At 35.6% G+C, this 23549-nt stretch overlaps 2 protein-coding genes and 1 pseudogene across 2 annotated transcripts; 1 reads left to right on the top strand and 2 right to left on the bottom strand.

Annotated features, from left to right (window-relative positions):
- Positions 1-214: 214 nt before the first annotated feature.
- LOC132266394 (G-type lectin S-receptor-like serine/threonine-protein kinase At4g27290) lies at positions 215-5741 on the bottom strand. The gene is made up of 6 exons (XM_059767245.1): positions 4200-5741; positions 3843-3995; positions 2400-2524; positions 1836-2046; positions 1239-1476; positions 215-1162 (listed from the first exon to the last, which is right to left on the bottom strand). Exons 1-6 carry the CDS (start codon positions 5530-5532, stop codon positions 937-939), a joined length of 2286 nt encoding a protein of 761 aa, XP_059623228.1. The 5' UTR covers positions 5533-5741; the 3' UTR covers positions 215-936.
- A 2092-nt stretch (positions 5742-7833) lies between these two features.
- LOC132316264 (uncharacterized) lies at positions 7834-15219 on the top strand (annotated as a pseudogene).
- Positions 15220-17961: 2742 nt separating this feature from the next.
- Positions 17962-23180, bottom strand: LOC132266393 (G-type lectin S-receptor-like serine/threonine-protein kinase At4g27290). Its single transcript, XM_059767244.1, has 7 exons — positions 21635-23180; positions 21292-21429; positions 19863-19987; positions 19296-19506; positions 18699-18936; positions 18472-18622; positions 17962-18396 (listed from the first exon to the last, which is right to left on the bottom strand). Exons 1-7 carry the CDS (start codon positions 22968-22970, stop codon positions 18091-18093), a joined length of 2505 nt encoding a protein of 834 aa, XP_059623227.1. The 5' UTR covers positions 22971-23180; the 3' UTR covers positions 17962-18090.
- Between the last annotated feature and the right edge of the window lie 369 nt (positions 23181-23549).

Genomic DNA, 23549 nt, shown 5'->3' with positions numbered 1-23549 from the left:
ATCTCTTAAAGGGAGGTCAGGGATTCGAACCTCAGCGGAGGCAGTGTGTGTGCGTCCCAACTAGGAAAAAAAAATTTCTTTGGGCTCATTGTAGAAGCGTCATCAAGTTCACTATATATCAATTTATGCATGCGGCTAGTTCAAGTAGGTTTCTTTCTACCAATTGTTATCTTCACAGTGATTTTAGAAAAGCAATCCTTCTAAGGACTAATTTTTACTGAAATAACTTATGAGACTAAAGGATAACACTATACACATATGACTAGGCTTACAAATTCAAAGAGATCAAAAGACCAGCTAGTTAAGTTTCTAGTAAACATGGCAATTTCAAATGAAATAAAATAAAGATAACACATAATGGAGCTGGCCACCAAAATTAACAAACATTATTACATGACTCACCCTTCCACCAATACTGCAAATTACCGGAGGCCATCTTATTGGACTAAAGATGCTTTTTTTTTTTTTTTTTTTTTTGCTTTCTCCAAATATGCCTCAGCCAATTATTTCTACATCAGAAATAACTTACATTTTCCTTTCTTCTTTTTTTCTGTTGAAAAAGAGGCTTATACAGAAGTTTTTGCCAGGTGTGGAGCCGTGGAGGATCAAAATATTTACATGAAACATCTTCTAGCGAGGGGCCAAAATTGTTACAGTTAATTGATTGGATGAACACAATTTAGGCTTGTTTGATGATGAATCTACTTCAGCAAACTTTCTTCCAGTGTAAAACCCGGGCTCTTTCGGTTGAGGCAAAGCAATCTCACTATCTAACATCATAACCACAGATGACATGTTTGGCCTATCCTCTGGACTTTGTTGCACACATAATAGACCGATATGGATTGATCTAAATGCTTGAGTAAGATTACACGAGTGCACTACCGATGCATCAATCAGATCCAAAGGTTTACCTTCTTTATAAAGTGTCCATGCCTAATTGCGACTTATTTTTGTTAGTAATTCTTGAATCAATGCATGAAATACTACAAGGTAGCTATTGACACTTACATGTCCTAGGAGGTTGAGGCAGTGATCTGGATGAGAAAATCCTCTATTTTTGCTCCCACAAACTATCTCAAGCACCAATACACCAAAGCTATACACATCAGATTTTACCGAGAATAATCCATTCATTACATACTCAGGGGACATGTAACCGCTGCAGGAAGTCAACAAAAAAGAAATCAATTTCTGAGCAATAGAAGTAGCACATCCAACATAGTTAAAGTTCTTACTGTGTTCCAACCACCCTATTTGTATGTGCTTCCATTTCATCACCGCCAAAAATTCTAGCCATGCCGAAGTCTGAAATTTTGGGGTTCATGTTGTTATCAAGTAAAATATTACCAGCCTTGAGATCTCTATGGATAATTCTGAGTCTGGAATCTTGATGACGGTAGAGAACTCCCCGAGCAATCCCCTTGATATTGTTGTAGCGCTTAGGCCAATCCAGTAACATGCTTTTTTCTTTATCTGCCCAAATTTTCCATCCAATTAATTCATGTTGCTGTTCAGTTGGATTCATGAGGCTAAATGACAACTACTTTTATAAATTCACAACCATGAATAATCCTTGGGAGCAAGGTCAAGCAGCTGCACTTATTATGAAGAAGTTAGAGTATCCTGTCTCCAATCTTCAACTGGGATGAATATGGTGCTCGACCCTTCTCCCAAGGCTTTTGATAAAAGCAACCTCCTAAACATCACTCCACAGGAAGTGAGGAATTTGGAGCATGCATAATGAAAATAACTAGACAGGACTAAGTTCAGTTTATTAAGACTATCAAAAAGTACAAAAGGCTAAATAAATAAAAGTTTCAAGTGACACAAACCGAAAATGAAGTAATCCAAGCTTTTGTTGGGTAAGTATTCGTAGATCAACATCCTTTCGTCATCTTGAATGCAACAACCTAGAAGCTTCACGAGGTTTCGGTGCTGAAGTTTGGAAATACATAGAACTTCATTCTTGAACTCATCGAGTCCTTGTCTTGAATTCCTTGAAAGCCTCTTCACAGCTATTTCTTGTCCCTCTTCTAACACACCCTGAAAATTATCATTCTGAGAGTTTCATTTTCCCTTTTTCATTCCCTCGACGTTCAGTGTGCTATCCTTTGTGGAGATTGTCTCCAATAGGCATTATTAAGACAATTACTTCATACTTCATATTATAACAGCAGAGTCAAAGGTGTAGAACAATAGCACTAACTAACATTGCTAAGCATTTAGAATAAAGATTTTAAAGTAGAGAAATTTTCAGGGAAAACTAGTGACTGAAAAGTTTTTATGCAAATACTGGTTTTGGTGCATAGAGATGGTACCATAACAGAGTTGGTAGCAAAAACTATTTTTCATAGATATTCCTAGATGCTGCATAGATTAATAAATGTGACCATTACCTTGTAGACAGGTCCAAAGCCGCCCTCTCCAAGCTTATTGTCGATCAAAAAGTTACTTGTGGCATTAGCTATTGTCTCAAAGTCAAATAATGGCAACTCTAAATCTTGATTGAGTTTAACTAGTTCTGTAAAGTAGAAATAAACTTCATATGAATAAAACAAGTTGTACAAATTCGTTGAATTAACATGTATGGCAATCTTATTCAATAAGATCCCAAATTAAAATCACTAATGCCATGTTTGAGAGCACTGAATCTGTGACAGCAATACCGAATCACCAAATTTGCTTCAATTCCAAATTCAATGCACCAATTCAGTGCTCCCAAAGGCGACCTAAAAATATTCTTACTAACGAATCACTCCAACTCTACTTCTAGAATGGTATGGCATGATACTCTTGTGGCATCATGATAATCATTTTTTTAAGAATAAAAAAAGAAACTGGTAAGCAACATCAGTGGGTAGAACAAGAATTGAGATGTCCAGCTGTTTTCCATTGCTATATCAACAAAAAAGAATGTGAAATAATCACAAACTTAAGTAATGATACCCTAGATGCATTTTTAGCAGCATTTATTTGTTTCTTTAATCATTTGCCTGCTTCAATAAAAATATCATCTATAGCGGTATTGATGTCACTCCCGGTGCGAAAATCATATTGGTTAGAAAATTTTTCCCTTTTCTAATTATTGTACATATTGTATCTTTCTATATTACTCTTAACAGATTTTAGGAGATTTAATTTCCTTTTCTATGTGGAGAGCAATTGTATATATGCACGTCTTGTACAAAGGATTTTTGCAATGAGTGAAGATTATTTTTCTTCTCCAAATTTCTCTTACATAGTATCAGAGCAGGCAAAGACACCTGTTCAAACCAGAAAGCTAAACATCAGCTATTGTGTTGAAATATTTAAATATTCAAGTTATACTCTCTTTAAAAGCTCAAGCTTTAATTCAGGGTAGATAAGTACACATGCTCTCTACACACCCTTCATGACACGTAATGTCTCTCTCTATCCTCACCCTGAAAAAGTGACGTAAGCTAAGAGGAAGGATGATGACTAAGACCCAAAATTTGATAGGTCCATTTTAGTAGATCAATTGAAAAAAAAAAAAAAAAAAAAAAAAAAAAAAAAAAAAAAAAAAAAACACTTTGGTTGGATGATATTATCAAGAGTTAATAGCATTAAAAAAGCTTGATTTTGGTACACTCACTGTACATGAGCCATCAGATTACAGCAACCCGCCCTTATTGTAAAGCAAAAGTGGCACAATTAAACTGAAGAGGTACAGAATGAGACCAAGATAAAGTGGCAAAGGAAATAAATTTGAAAATCTTTGACATTTGATGCCGACAAGACACGATTCGCCTCTGTAAAAATTTGTAGTTTTCTTTGCTAAATAGGAAAGGGAAGTAATTTGAGTGTTCTAGATACCTTACCTAGTCTCAGCTTCCTCCTCCTTAAGAAATACAAGAGAAAGAACAGGCCTAGGAGAACCACTGCTGCAAGTAATATAGGAATGATTATAATCTTCAATCTTCCGGATCCCTTTCCAAGGGAGCTGCTATGTGTGATGACTACACCATGTGTTTCTGCAGAGTCAAAATTTACCACAATGTAAAGCAACTATATATGAAGGCAGGAAAACTAAGAAATAAAACAGCAGTAAAAGAAGACACTTTTCATTGAGAGCTTCTAATATGCCTCCTTTCTGGTGAAAACATGGCAACTTTCTTTTATATTCCAAACAGAATGTAAAAGCTACTGATCTGCATGCTTGGGAACATATATCGTACCTACTAACTCAGAGGAGGCCATTCTTATGTAAAGATCTTGTCCAATTTCTGTGAGCTCCCTAATATCAATCAAGGCATCAAACCAGAGCAAGCAGCCACTTCCTCCTGCTGTTACGTCTATATTTGCATAAGCCATACAAGAACAGTTTTTTGAGCATACCGTCTCACATTCCTTGAGGGTCATGGTCCTATTAAACCAGGAATTCCGCGTGTCAGGCAATTTAACACCGGAATACTTGATAAATCCATTTGATGATTCATTGTGGCAATCCAAGGCTGTTCTTCGAACACACCCACCTGACCAATCTGCTGTGTCCCACTCTTTTGGGTACCTTGGAACAAATTTATCAAGACACCCACACACCGGGGAGTCAGCAATGCTGCAGATACCATAGGCCTGACACAGCCCATAAAAATTACAGTTATCTGCTGGTGTATTAGTATAAAATATCCAATCCTGTGTATTATAATTCCATGTCAAGCGCTGTACAATTCCATTCTGGTACAAAACCCGCCGTGAGAGAACTGAGCTATTAATAAGCTCATATTCATAATACACTTCCTGCTGATCAAAAACAAAACGGTATGTGTAGATGCTGTTTGGTTTTAAACCCACCGAGCCACTAAAGCGGAGACCATTCCATGGTCCAGAGCGGTATTCCTCAACCGAACCATTCAGGAGGACTAATTGTGGGAATCCACGAAGATCAAATCCAAAAGAATAGTTTCCTTTAGAAGGGTCATCACTGGACTTCCATGACCATAGACGCCTATCAATTCCAGTTACTAGGTTCTTTCCCAGCTTCATACCTGGCAACAAAGTGTCTCCAGGATAATCAAAACCCTGCCACAGGAAATTCTCATCATTTGCATCTTTGACAACAAGATTACCCGAATCCAAAAGCTGTGCAACTGGAGCTGAATTCACTGTGTTGTTATTTGAGGATGAATTTGAAGAAGACCAGATGATGCTGTTTGTACTATTGACAAGCACGAGAATTCCTCCGTCTGTGAGCTTTAAGACTCCTCCTCCTGAGGTATCAGTAAGTGGAGTGTCTCTGTTGGCAACCCATACCACAGTCCCATCAGAAATTTTCTTGTACCATATTCCCAAGTATCGATTCCTGGAAATACCGCCGGAGGGGTTGAAAAATCCCAGTTCGAATGATCTGTCTGGAGAGACCATGGTTTGCCCGTCTGTAAGAGAATGAGTTGTAGTTAAGGTGTTCAATTCTACTGCATAGGAGGTTATTGTTAACATGGAAAAAATAGAATACAAGTAAAGAATTATGGTAAAGCCAAAATTCTTTGATGATTTACTTATGCTTCCCATAATGGTGCCGTCTACCTTTCAGACTCTTTGAAGCGAAGTTAATCATCCAAATCTCTGAAACCCAAATGAATTGGTTTTGATTTTACGACAAATTTAATCATAAAAATGGATTTTGGAGTGGACTCTGTTTCCATATTGCTACTTGAATTGAGCTTTGTATATAAATGAATAATGATGGGCATCTTTTTCCATGGTCATCAAAGGCTTCTGAAACCATTCACAATTTTTCCTTCTTTGACCCACTTGAAACAGATTTATGCCTATTTTTCCTTCTTTGACCCACTTGAAACAGATTTGTGACAGTGATGGCTTCCTCTGTTATGAAGGATTTGCAATGCTATGTGTGACATGTTGAATAATGATGGCCTTTCTCATTCACTTGTCTGTATGATTTTATTGATATATATATATATGTGTGTGTGTGTGTATATATATATATATACCTAAAACCCTAAACACTTACAGATAGAGATGGAGATGGAACACCAACTAGCTGAATAATTTTTTGTTAGGATTTGTTGCTGAACATAAATTGGGGATTTTCAAATACGGAGTATATGGATATAACATGTATATGTATATATAATAATGGGTTTAATGGTCAGAAGGGTATTTTTGACATTTTAAAATTGGGTTAGGTCACATTTGTCACCTGCCTTCAATTAAGTTAAATTTCAGATTGTGGGCTAACGGTTTTAGATTTTTATTTTATTTTTATTTTTATTTTTATTATTTTTATTTTTATTTTTTATTTTTTTTTTGCTTGCAACAAATAGGATAATTTAAGGGGTTAAGTGTCAAAACAATAATTCAGGTGAGTTTCTTGAAAGAGAAAGGAAGTTAAAGGAGTTTAGTGCACTTAACCCAATTAAATAAAATTCTCACACCAATCGGTGGATCAGCATGGGAATCTGCAGAGTATAAATGAGCAATTAATTTAGTCATGTAAATTTGCCCAGCTCAATAGTCATATTACTCATTTCACTAGCTATAATAAGGGTCAAGGCCAACCAGCTAGACCTAGACCTCCCTTTTCCATTCTTTTGGTCTTTAGAGCAGCTCCAATGGTGTAAAATTTGAAGATACTGGGCTGAATTTGAATATTGGGCTGCTCCATTGGACTCTTCATAAAGTGGGCCCCCATTAATACAATCTTGATCCAAGTCTCTAAAAATACAATCTTGGCCTGAATGCGGGCCCGCATCAGTTTTCTTTTTCTTTTTAAATTCAGGCCCAAACAGTGTTTTAGCCCAAAACACTGTTTGGTAAGGGCTGTTTGGTTGGAAAAAAAAGGAAAAAAATAGTTTTTTGCCTGATTTTGGCCTTTTTTTTTTTTTTTTTTTTTCCTTAAAATAATTGAGCCAAAGAGCCATTAAGGCACTATTTGGCTTGCACAAACAATGCTTTAAAGGCTTTTTTGAGCAAAAAAAGTTAAAAAAAAAAATAGATAAAAGTGCTACTTTAAAAAAAAAAAATTGCTTTTTAAAATATTCCTATTGACATATAGCCGTTTTAGGCACAGTTTGGCTGACCCAAACAGTGCCTTAACGGCTATATTGGCACAAAAACCTATTTTTTGAAATTTTTTTTTTTTTAAAATTCATTATATATATGTATTGTTTAAATTTATGTTGTATAGTATTGTTTTTAATAATAAATATTGTATTATTTAATTTTTTTTTTTTGACATAGCCGTTTTAAAAATATAGCCGTTAAGAAAAAGTTAAAAAATAAAATTTATTAAAAATTTAAAAAATAATAAAATATTAATATTTTTGGAAAGCGAAAATGCACCATTGGAGTACATCCGATAGCTAAAATTTAGAGATTGTAAAACGCTGACGTGGCTATTGAAAATGCTGACGTGACCGTGGGAAAATGCTGATGTGGAAAATTCGGAGAGTTCATTGGAGATGCCCTTATAGTTATTAGAGGACCATGCTATTAGGCCATCTGTACCAGACTCTTCGGATTTTGGCTATCTAAAAACGCCATATCAGCTTTTCCAAGTGTCACATCAGCAATTCTAAGAGCTATGTCAACAGTTTTCGCTCTCCAAAAACATGCACTGCATCAGACTCTCTGAATTTTCGCTCTCCAAAAAAAATAATAATAATAAATTAAAATTAATTTTTTTTAATTTTTTTTTTTTAACTTTTCCTAGACGGCTATATTTTTAACGGCTATATTTTTCATCTTATATAATGAAACTCATTTGCTCATCTGAAAATCATCACTATATTCATCTCTCTCTATTGTAGCAAAATATCATCATCCATCTTTTTCAATTTCGAAATTCAAATGGCTTCGTCATCACAAGCTTTTCCTTTGGCAGACTCTAATTCTTCATCTTCTTCGTCATTTTCTTTGGAAGATGATCCTTTTGGGGCATTGACTCAACAGGATCAAGACGAATTCTGTGAGATTATGAATTCAGTGAGGCCAGAGATAGTTGAACAACTATTTCAAGTCTGTAAAAAGAAGCGGTATATTCATCATGACCTCTCATTATCAACTAATGAAAGACTACTTCGACGAGAATTGCACATATCCGCCGAAGTATTTTCATAGGCGATTTAGGATGCAACGAGAACTTTTTCTTCGTATCCTTAATGATGTCAAAGCTTATGATAACTACTTTGTCCAAAAAAAGGATGCGACTGGTCGTCTGGGGTTGTCTTCTATACAGAAGATGACAATTGTTGTTCGTATACTCGCATATGGTTGTGCAGCTGATCACTATGATGAGTATACTAAAATCGGCGAGAGCACTGCCATTAAATGCTTGAAGGCATTTTGTAATGCTATTGTTACTGTGTATGCAGAGGAGTATATGCGCCCACCCAACGAAGTGGACATAGCACGGCTGCTTGAAGGAGGGAAGCAGAGAGGATTTCCGGGTATACTTGGTTCTATCGATTGTATGCACTGGGAGTGGAAGAATTGCCCAGTGGAGTGGCAAGGCACACATAAGGGACGATCTGGCAAGAATATTCTCATATTAGAAGCAGTTGCCTCACAAGATTTGTGGATCTGGCATGCATTCTTCGGAATGTCGGTTTCACACAATGATATAAATGTGCTGGATCATTCCTCGGTATTCAACGGCATCGTCAATGGCCAATTACCTCCGATTAATTATGTAGTGAATGGACATCACTATAAAATGGGGTATTACCTTGGTATATACCCTAAGTGAACAACTTTGATGCAGACCATCCCGCACCCAACCACTACAAAAGAAAAATTATTTGCTCAACGACAAGAGGCAGCAAGGAAAGATGTGGAACGGGCTTTTGGGGTATTGCAGATCAAGTGGGGAATAACGCAAGGACCAGTGCGTTACTGGGAGAAAGATGACGTGCGCCTCATAATGAAAACGTTCATCATCCTTCACAATATGATCATTGAAGATGAGTGTCACGCAAATATGGGAAGATGGACTTCGCCACCAGAGGATGAAATCTCGATTCCCACTTTAAGTCGATGCCCATCAGTTTTAGCGGCACACATATCCTCTTGTTAACTTCAGATTCGCAACAGAGAGACAAATACGCGGTTGAGGAATGATTTGATGAAAAATTTGTGAAACCGCTATGCTGATGAAGATGTTTAATTTATGTTGCATTTTGATTGCTTCTAAGATGTTATGACATTTCGTGTACTAGAATTTTTATTATGTAATGGTTTTTTAAGATTAAAAATAATGAATTGTAATGAATAATGAATTAGAAAATTCTATGGGAATAAGTAGAAAAATTTGTAATTTAAATTATTATTTTTACAAAAAGTGTTAAAAAAAAGCTTTTTTATTTATTTTTGGCCCAAATAAATAAGGATTACAAAATAAGAATTACAAAATAAGGATTAAAAATAATGAATTGGAATAAGAAAATAAGGATTACAATTTAAAGCAAAAAAATAAATAAATAAAACAAAAACAAATTTTAAGGAAAAAAAAACAAAAGCTTTTTGAATTTATTTTTGGCCTAAATAAATTTTTTTTTAAGGATTACAAAATAAGGATTAAAATTGATGAATTGGAATAAGAAAATAAGAATTAAATTTATTTTTGGCCTAAATAATTTTTTTTTTAAGGATTAGAAAATAAGGATTAAAAATAATAAATTGGAATAAGAAAATAAGGATGACAATTTAAAGCAAAAAAAAAAAAAAAAAAAAAAAAAAAAAAAAAACAAATTTTAAGGAAAAAAACAAAAAAAACAAAGCTTTTTAAATTTATTTTTAGCCCAAATAATTTTTTTTTCCAATAAATAGTGCCAAACAATATATTTTTTATTTAATGAATTTTACGCACTGTGCATAGATTAGAGAATAAGACAAAATAGCGGTAGCCCAAAACGGCGCAATTTTGAAGCAAGAAAAAACAAAAAAAAAAATTTCAGCGATCCCGGGCTGGCTCGTTGAAGACCACGAGCCGGCCCGCGATCGCTAATGGACCCTACCACTTATAGCTAGCCCGCTACAACATCCACAGTCCATTCGCTCGCTCAAAATGGACTTTGAAGAGCCCTGCTGCAGCTGGCCTTAGAGCCGAAGACTTCAGCGGAAGTCTTTAGCAGGCATCCATATAGTGGATCCCATCACTATGCATCCCATGGGCCATGGATGCAAAGTCTTCAACCAACTGAATATCATTTTCCTTCTTGACTAAAAGCTAGTTGTGACTCATAATTGACCTTTCAATTGATCCTATTCAGATGGCATCAGCCACAAATTGAGCATCTATGATGTAGGACAGATTTTAGTATTTTTTTAATTAGGTTTATTAGTTTATTTTTACTTTATATTTTTAGACAGTTTTTAGTTTTAGGTAATTTCTTTATATTTTTTAATTTTGTTTCCTTATATTTTTATTTTCTTTTAGGAATTAGTTTCCTTATAGGATTAGATTTTAGTTTTCCTTCTATTGTTAGGTTTGCAATAGCAGAGGGGATCAATGAATTTTATCAATAGAAATATTATATTCTTCTTCAATTCTGTGAACAATCTATTGCTTCTTGACGTAAGCAGGGCGGTTTGAATCCATAAACTTCTGCTATCGCATTACATGTTTTTATTATAGAGAAAACCTAACAATGGAAGGAAACTAAAATTTAATCCTATAAGGAAACTAATTCCTAAAGGGAAACAAAAATACAAGGAAACAAAATTAAAAAATATAAAGAAATTACCTAAAATCTAAAAATATAAAATAAAAATAAACTAATAAACCTAATTAAAAAAATACTAAAATCTGTCCTACATCAATCTATATACATTCACTATGGTTAATCCTTTCCACAGTAGTGGAAAAGAAGTGCTTCGCATGCGGTTGAAACTTTGGCGTAACAAATCCAAGGTCAAGGATGCCCACATAAATCATCTATAAATCAACTTCTTCAACGCGTTGGGGTGGGGATATATTGGCCTTCTGCAACTAATTCTTTGAAACAGTCAGCAATGGAAAGATGCATCTAGAAGGTAAATATGACTTAAGACTGGTGCCATTCACCTCTCGATGTCAATATCATTGGAGTACATTATCATTTCTTTTCTGTGAATATTTTATAGAAACAAAATGTAACACAATAAAGTAAAGTGACGTGATTTTTTTGTGTTTGGTATAAAATTTTCAAAGGAAAAAAGATAAGGAATGGAAGAATTTTGAGAGAAAATAGAAGGATTGACTAGCAATTTTTAATAAAACATTATTAATACCAAATTTACCCAATTTTTTTATTAAAAAATAAAAAATAAAATAAAATCTATGAAAAAGAGTATTATTGTAAATTCATTAGAATAGTTTCTTTTTCTATTATTTTTCTCAAACAAGATTACTATTCTTTAATTGAATTCTTGGAATGGCATTAAGCTATCTCTTGCTGGAAGGGTGGAATTGGTGAGGACTGTCCTAACTTCTTTCACCTATTTTTGGTGCTCAGTCACTGAAAGTCCTTCATCTGTTATTATGCTTATTGAAAAGAAGATGACAGACTTCTTATGCGGTTCCTCTACCAACACAAAGAAGATTCATAATTTCTTTCTTTTCCTTCATTAATCAACCAAACACCTAACTAATGATGTTATTTCTTTTATTTTCCACCTTCCAGCTTGAAAGATACTATGTAATCAAAATATTCAGTTTTGATTATTGAAATATTATAAATTTTCTTCTCCCTCATTGTTTTACACTTCTCAAACCTATTTCAAATCTCATAACCATGACAACTCTTTTGATTTAGCTCTAAAACTTCCATAATGGTTTTCTTCGTTGCTTCCATATGGTTTTCTGCTTTGCTTATTGAAATTGCATGCGAATACTTGAAAAAATGGGGTCAATACAGACATTAATGATAATTACCTACTCTTATTTATCATCACCGGCGGATAAATTCGCCGCCAATCCCATATATCAAATTATATATCGTGTTGTAGACCATCCAAAAGACCTATACCACACTGTTTGTGGACATTATTGATACGTAATATATAGAGAGATGAGAGAGAGAGAGAAACCAGTATTTTTAGAATCCTTTACTTTGGAAGGTGAGGAAGTACTACTATGCTATATCCCTTGGCAGTCTCCATGCATTGCACCTGGTTACTATTTTCTAATATCCCACGAGGTGGTCTGATCCACCTACTGTCCAGTCAACCCTATCGATGTTTGTGCAAAGAAAACAAACAAGGTATTATTATTTCCATGGCCCAAGCTAAATACTCCATAATGGAGTTTTAGAACACTTGCCATCTTCTGGCTAAATACTGTTGTCTATATTCAAATAGTCTGAATGGGAAGTTCGTTAACCTGCTTGTTGCCATGCAGTAGTCCACTTCTTTGGACGATAATGGGTAGGTTTGCAAATATGAGGAGATACATCCTGCTTGGATGCCAATATGTCTCATTATTGTTCTCTTTTTTGATGTCCATTGAATTGCATCGGCTTGTTTGTTGATGTGCATGCAATATGCTTGACTGCCCTCTCAGCCACTCTGATGAGTGACATAGTTCTAGGACTGGATCTAGTACAAATAACTTTTAGTCTCAGGAGTAGTGACTTTGGAAAAATTGTAGCAAAAGTAAGGGCTGTCTCTTCTGTTTCCCACCCAACACCTTACATAATTGGGACCAGTGATGACCTTTATAGAAGAGAAAATAATCATACCAGTTATTTATAGACACAAGTGGTTTGCTTTTGGATATACAAACAATTTGCTGGATTGAAGATCTTAAACTTGATAGCATAATAGTTGACACCTTCTTGATTGACATGACTAATGAATACGCAGTAATTTTTTTATGACGACTAATTTTGCTTTCACGCCTCAACTATCCTTTCTCATTGAATGGAATATGGTCTTTTGCTGGATTTGACTAATGAACACATATTACTGGATTGACTAATGAACACATATTACTGGATTGACTAATGAACACATATTTAAAAGTTGGTGACAGGAAAATGCAAAACAAAAAGTGTGCAATATCATCTTAAGAAATAATTTAACCAAAATCTGGACTGCAAAACCAGACCTGGCAACATTGTGTAGCTAACTTGTATGTTTTAAACTTATTCCTTAACAGAATTCTAAGACTTCTGGGGTTGTCTTAGAAGATTTTGATACTGCCTTCACCAACAAATTCTACAATAGTCACCTTGATGATCTGTGTGAGTTGATCTAAATTCTCGACCCTCTTATTTTTAGAAATCCATCTAAGAATGTACAGTATTTCAAGGCTTTTTATTATTTTCTCATTCAATTGTTGTTCATGCAGCTAATATTAACTCTTCAGCCATAGTGGCAGCCGCCTCCCTTGTTGCCCGAACGCTTTACATTCTTGCCAGTGACAATAAGAATCTAAGTTCTTCATCTCTAAGTGGTATTAATATAAATGCCTCTTTGGTTGAAGAACTTTTGGGTTGTCTATTGAACTGTAAACCAGGTTTATCGTGCGGGCTGGTGACACACTATATTTCACCCACCAGTATCTGCCCAAGTCATTATGTTGGTGTCCTCCTCGGGGAACCTTCTTTCACACCTTCTTCTGGATATGTTGGTGACGTTTCAAGGTTTTTGTGGAATTTTCTGGCTGACAAAACATCTATTCCATCAAATTCTACTTCTGCTTGCCCACATAATTGTAGCAACCAAGGTGAATTGTGCATTAGAACAGAGACTGATGGCAAGGGAGTTTGTGTTGTCTCCACAACCAGGTACCTTCCTAGTAATGTGATTTTAATTGAATCAAACAGTATTGCAATTCATACCCTGAATACCATGGATTTCTCCGATTGCATTGCGGATTGCAATGGGGCATTTTTGGATGTATGTATAACATTTCCATCCTTGCCTCTGTCCTACTGGGTCCTGACCATCTTCCCTTCCCAGTCACGGATAAGACTACCACCCCCCCACTTTGCACTTACAGTAGCTTTGACCCACGACCTTTTACTTTGGAAGGTGAAGAAGTACTACTATGCTATACCCCTTGGTAGTCTCCATGCATTGCACCCGGTTACTATGTTCTAATATACCACGAGGTGGTCTGATCCACTTACTGTCCAGTCAACCCTATCGATGTTTGTGCAAAGAAAACAAACAAGGTATTATTATTTCCATGGCCCAATCTAAATACTCCATAATGGAGTTTTAGAACACTTGCCATCTTCTGGCTAAATACTGTTGTCTATATGCCAACCCTATTCAAATAGTCTGATTGGGAAGTTCGTTAACCTGCTTGTTGCCATGCAGTAGTCCACTTCTTTGGATGATAATGGGTAGGTTTGCAAATATGAGGAGATACATCCTGCTTGGATGCCAATATGTCTCAATATTGTTCTCTTTTTTGACGTCCATTGAATCGCAACGGCTTGTTTGTTGATGTGCATGCAATATGCTTGACTGCCCTCTCAGCCAATCTGATGAGTGACATGGATCTAGGAATGGATCTAGTACAAATAACTTTTAGCTTATTTTTCCATGATTAATTTTTTTTTTTCCCCCTTTCTTCCTAGATTTATTTGTTGACTTGCTTGACATAAATAATCATTTCAGGTATGTCCCGGCATATTCAACCCGGTTGGAGTTTGAATCTGAAACTTGGAAGTTGTTGCCCGCTAACGCTTCTGATCCCATGGAGCTGGTGGACCATGTTTGGACAGAGAGCAATTGGGGCCGGATTGGGCTTCGGGTCTACACTGTCCAGGATACAGCTTATGACCGCATGATCTTGGTGGTTGGTCTCAGTTTCACGGTGCTGGCTTACCTTGCTATAGTACTTACCAGAGCCTACATCACAAAGGCCCTGAAGCAGGATTGACATAAATTTCCGTCGGGGTAATATTTTTTGGTGAGAGCTTTGAGCACAGCCGATATGCTAGGCTCCTGCAATTCCTTCCTGATGTTGCTAGACTTCTGGGTGAAATTTGGAAATTTACCCATATGAGAACAATGGGATACAATCATACATGGGTGAAAAGAAAGCCGAAAATCGACTGGACTGTTTCCATTGATCGAAAAACACTCGAATTTTTGTACACTTGCAGGGATGCTGCATTATTCGAGTTGCATCCTTGTTCATTCCTTAGTAATTTATTGGAATTGATGTTATTGAAGTTGATATTGTTGTACCATACAGGTTTCTGAAATTTTTGATCATGAATGGAAATTCATCTCACTTAATTTTCTCTTGGTTTCAAACACAAAGTCAATATCCACCTAGAAAAGAATAGCAAAGTGGTTTCTCTAGGAATTGAACTGTACTTGTGTCCTCACCATTGTCCATTAGAGTTAGTATTATACTCTTGACATCAATCACTATGTCCGTCGTGGTGTGATAGTAACCTATGTTCACGATTGGGATCCGGCGAAAGTTTTTATTATGTGTAAAATCGGAGATTACAAGTTTTCAGTCTCTCACTCTGTTTCTGTACGAATTTCAAAGTCTTTTTCATTCTCCACTTCAGACCCTAAATGCCCTTATGTACTGAATTACAGGAGAATAATTAGGTTACATGACCCATGAAAAAAAAAATGGGTCAAAATTTTGGTAGACTTGGGCCCACACAAAGTTAGGCATATATCACAATATCACAGTAAAGATGCATCTAGAAGGCACATATGACTAGGATTGGTGACATTCACCTCTCAATGCCAATTTTATTAGAGTATATTATCATTTATTTTCTGTGAATATTTTATGGAAACAAAATGTAAGAAATTACTTTCTTTATCAGTTCCAATTGTCGTTTACATAGTTCCTCTTCAAATAATCATCACATACTAAACTTGTAGAAAAACAGTGTCATCTCAAAATCGAGGGGATGAATGTACATCCACGACACACAACGATTTACAAAGGTCATTAATTCTCAAATTATGTTTGGTAACATATAGTCGGTGACTTATAATTGGAACTAGAGTTGAAAGAAAATTATTTATGCAATTCTATATTTTAAAACACAATGTCAATATCAAATCAGTAAAATCTGTAATGTACATAGCACAATTAAAAAAAAAAAAAAAATTTATAATGATGTGATTGAAAGTTGAGAAAATTGTGAACTAAAAGATAAAATTAAAAAGGGGAATTCAAACCTGAAATTACACCAGGCCAAAAAAAGGAAAAGGTAATCACTTAATTTGTTACATAATTTATTAGTAAATAAAACTGAATCTATTACTTGGAAAGTACAGTGTCCACAAAAACAATAAATATAGAATTTCAAAATTTAATTTAATTTTCAATTATCCTTCTTCAGCAGCCTAAAATAAAATAAAATGGCATCAATCAATTGAAAAAGAGAAACATGAGGAAATGAAGAATGAGAGAAGGAAAGAACCAGAAGAAGAACCGGGGGGGGGGGGGGGGGGGGTGGGGGGGTTTTAGGGTGAGGAAGTCTTGCAGCGAGAACATCACAGTGGAATATAATTAATTGAACTTGTTCTTCTTCGTCTTTGTCGTCGCAAGTCGTTGGTGGGATTTTGGCTTTGGAATCATTTGGATTGGATGGTTCTAACTTCTGAGTGAGGCTAGGGCAACGTTGATCTCCGAGAGTGAGAAGTCATCACAAAATGCAACACTACTGCAACCACTGTGCTTAGGCTCGGCTTATTCTACGCTAAGTCACATAATCCTCCTCAAATTTGATTAATTCTACTACTGTCATGCTCCTACTCCCAATTTATGTGACTCTGTTTTTGATTAATTCTGTTGCTCTCCTACTCCTGTTCCTGCTCTTACCTTATGTGATTTAGATTCCACATAAAATATATATATTTTTATTTTTATTCTTTTGTGTTTGGCAAAGGTTGAGAAGAGGTGGAGTCCTGGAGTTTTTTTTTGAAAAATGAGTTGAAAAAAAAAAAAAATCAACTTGCCCCCTTTGCCAAGAAAAAAAAAAAAAAAATTTAAAAATATATATATATATATGCTCCCCTGATTTTTATTTTATTTTTATATTTTTTATTTTTAACATTAAGTAGTTTTAATTTTCTTTATATTCAATTATATTAATTTTGAAATTTTAACATTGTCCCTCTCAATAATCTAGGTCCTTTAGTTGTAAAAATGGAATTGATGGATATCAAGAATTGGTAATTCAAGTGGAGAAAAAGGGGGAAAACAAAAAATATAATGTATTATACACAGATGATTTTATTTCTTGAACTCAAAATTTTCTGAAGAGTTTTTTACTTTGACTGCTATTCACGCATTTCTAATTAAATTTATTTGAGAACTTCCACATTAAATTAACTATTCTTTGTTTTAAGATAAAGAATTCAAGTCCATAATGTTTCAAGTCCAGCCTACGTACAAATACAGTAATAGAACTAACTTTAGGCATTGGGAACTGGTTGACAAATTGACTTCAGTAATTGAATTCTTTGGACTCATACCAACATGCATGTGACCTAGAGATATAAGACTCCTACTTCTTAAAGTGAGGTTAGGGATATGAATCTCAGCAGAGACAGTGTGTGCGCGTCCCAACTAGGAAAAAAAAAAAATTCTTTGGGCTTATTGTAGAAGCGTCATCAAGTTCACTATATATCAATTTATGCATGCAGCTAGTTCAAGTAGCTTTCTTTATACTAGTTGTTATCTTCACAGTGATTTTAGAAAAGCAATCCTTCTAAGGAGTAATTTTTACTGAAATAACTTATGAGACTTAAGGATAACAGTATACACATATGACTAGGCTTACAAATTCAAAGAGATCGAAAGACCAGCTAGTTAAGTTTCTAGTAAACATGGCAATTACAAATGAAATAAAATAAAGATAACACATAATGGAGCTGGCCGCCAAAATTAACAAATATTATTACATGACTCACCCTTCCACCAATACTGCAAATTACCGGAGGCCTTCTTCTTCGACTAAAGATGTTTTTTTTTCTTTTTTTTTCAAATATGCCTCAGCCAATTATTTCTACATCAGAAATAACTTTCATTTTCCTTTCTTCTTTTTTTCTGTTGTTAAAGTGGCTTATACAAAAGTTTTTGCCAGGTGTGGAGCCGTGGAGGATCAAAATATTTACATGAAACATCTTCTAGCCAGGGGCCAAAATTGTTACAGTTAATTGATTGGATGAACACAATTTAGGCTTGTTTGATGATGAATCTACTTCAGCAAACTTTCTTCCAGTGTAAAACCCGGGCTCTTTCGGTTGAGGCAAAGCAATATCACTATCTAACATCATAACCACAGATGGCATGTTTGGCCTGTCCTCTGGACTTTGTTGCACGCATAATAGACCGATATGGATTGATCTAAATGCTTGAGTAAGATTACACGAGTGCACTACCGATGCATCAATCAGATCCAAAGGTTTGCCTTCTTTATAAAGTGTCCATGCCTAATTGCGACTTATTTTTGTTAGTAATTCTTGAATCAATGCATGAAATACTACAAGGTAGCTATTGACACTTACATGTCCTAGGAGGTTGAGGCTGTGATCTGGATGAGAAAATCCTCTGTTTTTGCTCCCACTAACTATCTCAAGCACCAATACACCAAAGCTATACACATCAGATTTTACCGAGAAGAATCCATTCATTACATACTCAGGGGACATGTAACCGCTGCAGGAAGTCAACAAAAAAGAAATCAATTTCTGAGCAATAGAAGTAGCACATCCAACATATTTAAAGTTCTTACTGTGTTCCAACCACTCTATTTGTATTTGCTTCCATTTCATCACCGCCAAAACTTCTAGCCATGCCGAAGTCTGAAATTTTGGGGTTCATGTTGTTATCAAGTAAAATATTACTAGCCTTGAGATCTCTATGGATAATTCTCAGTCTGGAATCTTGATGAAGGTAGAGAACTCCCCGAGCAATCCCCTTGATATTGTTGTAGCGCTTAGGCCAATCCAGTAATATGCTTTTTTCTTTATCTGCCCAATTTTTCCATCCAATTAATTCATGTTGCTGTTTAGTTGGATTCATGAGGCTAAATGAGAACTACTTTTATAAATTCACAGCCATGAATAATCCTTGGGAGCAAGGTCAAGCAGCTGCACTTACTATGAAGAAGTTAGAGTATCCTGTCTCCCATCTTCAACTGGGATGAATATGGGGCTCGACCCTTCTCCCAAGGCTTTTGATAAAAGCATCCTCCTAAACATCACTCCACCGGAAGTGGGGAATTTGGAGCATGCATAATGAAAATAACTAGACAGGACTAAGTTCAGTTTATTAAGACTATCAAAAAGTACAAAAGGCTAAATAAATAAAGGTTTCAAGTGACACAAACCAAAAATGAAGTAATCCAAGCTTTTGTTGGGCAAGTATTCGTAGATCAACATCCTTTCGTCATCTTGAATGCAACAACCTAGAAGCTTCACGAGGTTTCGGTGCTGAAGTTTGGAAATACATAGAACTTCATTCTTGAACTCATCGAGTCCTTGCCTTGAATTCCTTGAAAGCCTCTTCACAGCTATTTCTTGTCCCTCTTCTAACACACCCTGAAAATTATCATTCTGAGAGTTTCATTTTCCCTTTTCCGTTCCCTCGACGTTCAGTGTGCTATCCTATGTGGAGATTGTCTCCAACAGTCATTATTAAGACAATTACTTCATACTTCATATTATAACAGCAGAGTCAAAGGTGTAGAACAATAGCACTGACTACGTACATTGCTAAGCATTTAGAATGAAGATTTTAAAGTATAGAAATTTTCAGGGAAAACTAGTGACCGAAAAGTTTTTATGCGAATACTGGTTTTGGTGCATAGAGATGGTACCATAACAGAGTTGGTAGCAAAAACTATTTTTCATAGATGTTCCTAGATGCTGCATAGATTTATAAATGTGACCATTACCTTGTAGACAGGTCCAAAGCCGCCCTCTCCAAGCTTATTGTCGATCAAAAAGTTACTTGTGGCATTAGCTATTGTCTCAAAGTCAAATAATGGCAACTCTAAATCTTGATTGAGTTTAACTAGTTCTGTAGAGTAGAAATAAACTTCATATGAATAAAACAAGTTGTACAAATTCGTTGAATTAACATGTCTGGCAATATTATTCAATAAGATCCCAAATTAAAATCACTAATGCTATGTTTGGGAGCACTGAATCCGTGACAGTAATACCGAATCACCAAATTTGGTTCAATTCCAAATTCAATGCACCAATTCAGTGCTCCCAAAGGCAACATAAAAATATTCTTACTAACGAATCACTCCGACTCTACTTCTAGAATGGTATGGCATGATACTCTTGTGGCATCATGATAATCATTTTTTTAAGAATAAAAAAAGAAACTGGTAAGCAACATCAGTAGGTAGAACAAGAATTGAGATGTCCAGCTGTTTTCCTTTGCTATATCAACAAAAAAGAATGTGAAATAATCACAAACTTAAGTAATGATACCCTAGATGCATTTTTAGCAGCATTTATTTGTTTCTTTAATCATTTGCCTGCTTCAATAAAAATATCATTTGTAGCGGGATTGCTGTCACTCCCGGTGCGAAAATCATATTGGTTAAAAAAATTTTCCCTTTTCTAATTATTGTATGTATTGTATCTTTCTATATTACTCTTAACAGATTTTAAGAGATTTAATTTCCTTTTCTATGTTGAGAGCAATTGTATATATGCACGTCTTGTACAAAGGATTTTTGCAATGAGTGAAGATTATTTTTCTTCTCCAGATTTCTCTTACATGGTATCAGAGCATGTAAAGTCATGTTCAAACCAGAAGGTTAAACGGCAACTATTGTGGTGAAATATTTAAATATTCAAGTTATACTCTCTCTAAAAGCTCAAGCTTTAATTTAGGGTAGATCAGTACACATGTTCTCAGGGCAGACAACTACACACCCTTCATGACACACAATGGCTCTCTCTATCCTCATCCTGAAAAAGTGATGTAAGCTAAGAGAAAGTATGATGACTAAGACCCAAAATCTGATAGGTCCATTTTAGTAGATTAATTGAAAAAAAAAAAAAAAAAAAAAACACTTTGGTTGGATGATATTATCAATACTTAATAGCATTCAAAAAGCTTGATTTTGGTACACTCACTGTACATAAGCCATCAGATTATAGCAACCCGCCCTTATTGTAAAGCAAAAGTGGCTCAATTAAACTGAAGAGGTACAGAATTAGACCAAGATAAAGTGGCAAAGGAAATAAATTTGAAAATCTTGACATTTGATGCCGACAAGACATGATTCGCCTAGGTAAGAATTTGTAGTTTTCTTTGCTAAATAGGAAAGGGAAGTAATTTGAGTGTTCTAGATATCTTACCTAGTCGCTTCAGCTTCCTCCTCCTTAAGAAATACAAGAGAAAGAACAGGCCTAGGAGTACCACTGCTGCAAGTAATATAGGAATGATTATAATCTTCAATCTTCCGGATCCCTTTCCATGGGAGCTGCTATGTGTTTCTGCAGAGTCAAAATTTACCACAATGTAAAGCAACTATATTTGAAGGCAGGAAAACTAAGAAATAAAGCAGCAGTAAAAGAAGACACTTTTCATTGAGAGCTTCTAATATGCCTCCTTTCTGGTGAAAACATGGCAACTTTCTTTTATATTTCCAAACAGAATGTAAAAGCTACTGATCTACATGCTTGGGAATATATATCATACCTACTAACTCAGAGAAGGCCATTCTTATGTAAAGATCTTGTCCAATTTCTCCGAGGTCCCTAATATCAATCAAGGCATCAAACCAGAGCAAGCAGCCACTTCCTCCTGCTGTTATGTCTATATTTGCAAAAGCCATACAAGAACAGTTTTTTGAGCATACCGTCTCGCATTCCTTGAGGGTCATGGTCCTATTAAACCAGGAATTCCGCGTGTCAGGCAATTTAACACCGGAATACTTGATAAATCCATTTGATGATTCATTGTGGCAATCCAAGGCTGTTCTTCGAACACACCCACCTGACCAATCTGCTTTGTCCCAACCTTCTTGAGGGTACATTGGAACAAATTTGTCAAGACACGCACACACCTGGGAGTTAGCAATGTTGCAGATACCATTGGCACCACAAGTCCCATAAACATCACAGTTATCTGCTGGTGCATTAACATAGAGAGTCCAATCTTCTGTATTATAATTCCACGTCAAGCGCTGTACAATTCCATTATGATTCAAAACCAGCCGTGAGAAAACCGAGCTATTAATAAGATCAAATCCAAAATACACCTCCATCTGATCAAAAACAAAATGGTATGCGTAGATGCTTTTTGGTTTTAAACCCACCGTGCCACTAAAGCGGAGACCATTCCATGGTCCAGCGCGATATAGCTCAACCGAAACTTTCAGGACCACTAATTGTGGGAATCCACGGAGATCAAATCCATAAGAATAGTCTCCTTTAGAAGGGTCAGCACTAGACTTCCATGACCATAGACGCCTATCAATTCCAGTCACTAGGTTCTTTCCAAGCGTCATACCTGGCAACAAAGTGTCTCCAGGATAATCAAAACTCTGCCACAGGAAACTCTCATCATTTCCATCTTTGACAACAAGATTACCCGAATCCAAAAGCTGTGCAACTGGAGCTGAATTCAGTGTGTTGTTATTTGAGGATGAATTTGAAGAAGACCAGATGATGCTGTTTGTACCATTGACAAGCACGAGAATTCCTCCGTCTGTGAGCTTTAAGACTCCTCCTCCTGAGGTATCAGTAAGTGGAGTATCTCTGTTGGCAACCCATACCACAGTCCCATCAGATATTTTCTTGTACCATATTCCCAAGTATCGATTCCTGGAAATACCGCCGAAGGGGTTGAAAAATCCCAGTTCGAATGATCTGTCTGGAGAGACCATGGTTTGCCCGTCTGTAAGAGAATGAGTTGTAGTTAAGGTGTTCAATTCTACTGCATAGGAGGCTATTGTTAACATGGAAAAAATAGAATACGAGTAAAGAATTATGGTAAAGCCAAAATTCTTTGATGATTTACTTATGCTTCCCATAATGGTGCCGTCTACCTTTCAGACTCTTTGAAGCGAAGTTAATCATCCAAATCTCTGAAACCCAAATGAATTGGTTTTGATTTTACAACAAATTTAATCATAAAAATGGATTTTGGAGTGGACTCTGTTTTCATATTGCTACTTGAATTGAGCTTTGTATATAAATGAATAATGATGGGCATCTTTTTCCATGGTCATCAAAGGCTTCTGAAACCATTCACAATTTTTCCTTCTTTGACCCACTTGAAACAGATTTATGCCAATTTTTCCTTCTTTGACCCACTTGAAACAGATTTGTGACAGTGATGGCTTCCTCTGTTATGAAGGATTTGCAATGCTATGTGTGACATGTTGAATAATGATGGCCTTTCTCATTCACTTGTCTGTATGATTTTATTGATATATATATATATGTGTGTGTGTGTGTGTATATATATATATACCTAAACCCTAAACACTTACAGATAGAGATGGAGATGGAACACCAACTAGCTGAATAATTTTTTGTTAGGATTTGTTGCTGAACATAAATTGGGGATTTTCAAATACGGAGTATATGGATATAACATGTATATGTAT

The sequence above is a fragment of the Cornus florida genome, unplaced genomic scaffold (assembly GCF_030987335.1).
Source record: "Cornus florida cultivar Cherokee Brave unplaced genomic scaffold, ASM3098733v1 CherokeeBrave_3.0.0_Hap2_Chr07, whole genome shotgun sequence".
NCBI classification, from domain to species: Eukaryota; Viridiplantae; Streptophyta; class Magnoliopsida; order Cornales; family Cornaceae; genus Cornus; species Cornus florida.
Note: the sequence above shows the minus strand (reverse complement) of the source record. Positions and strands in the feature narration are given on the sequence as shown.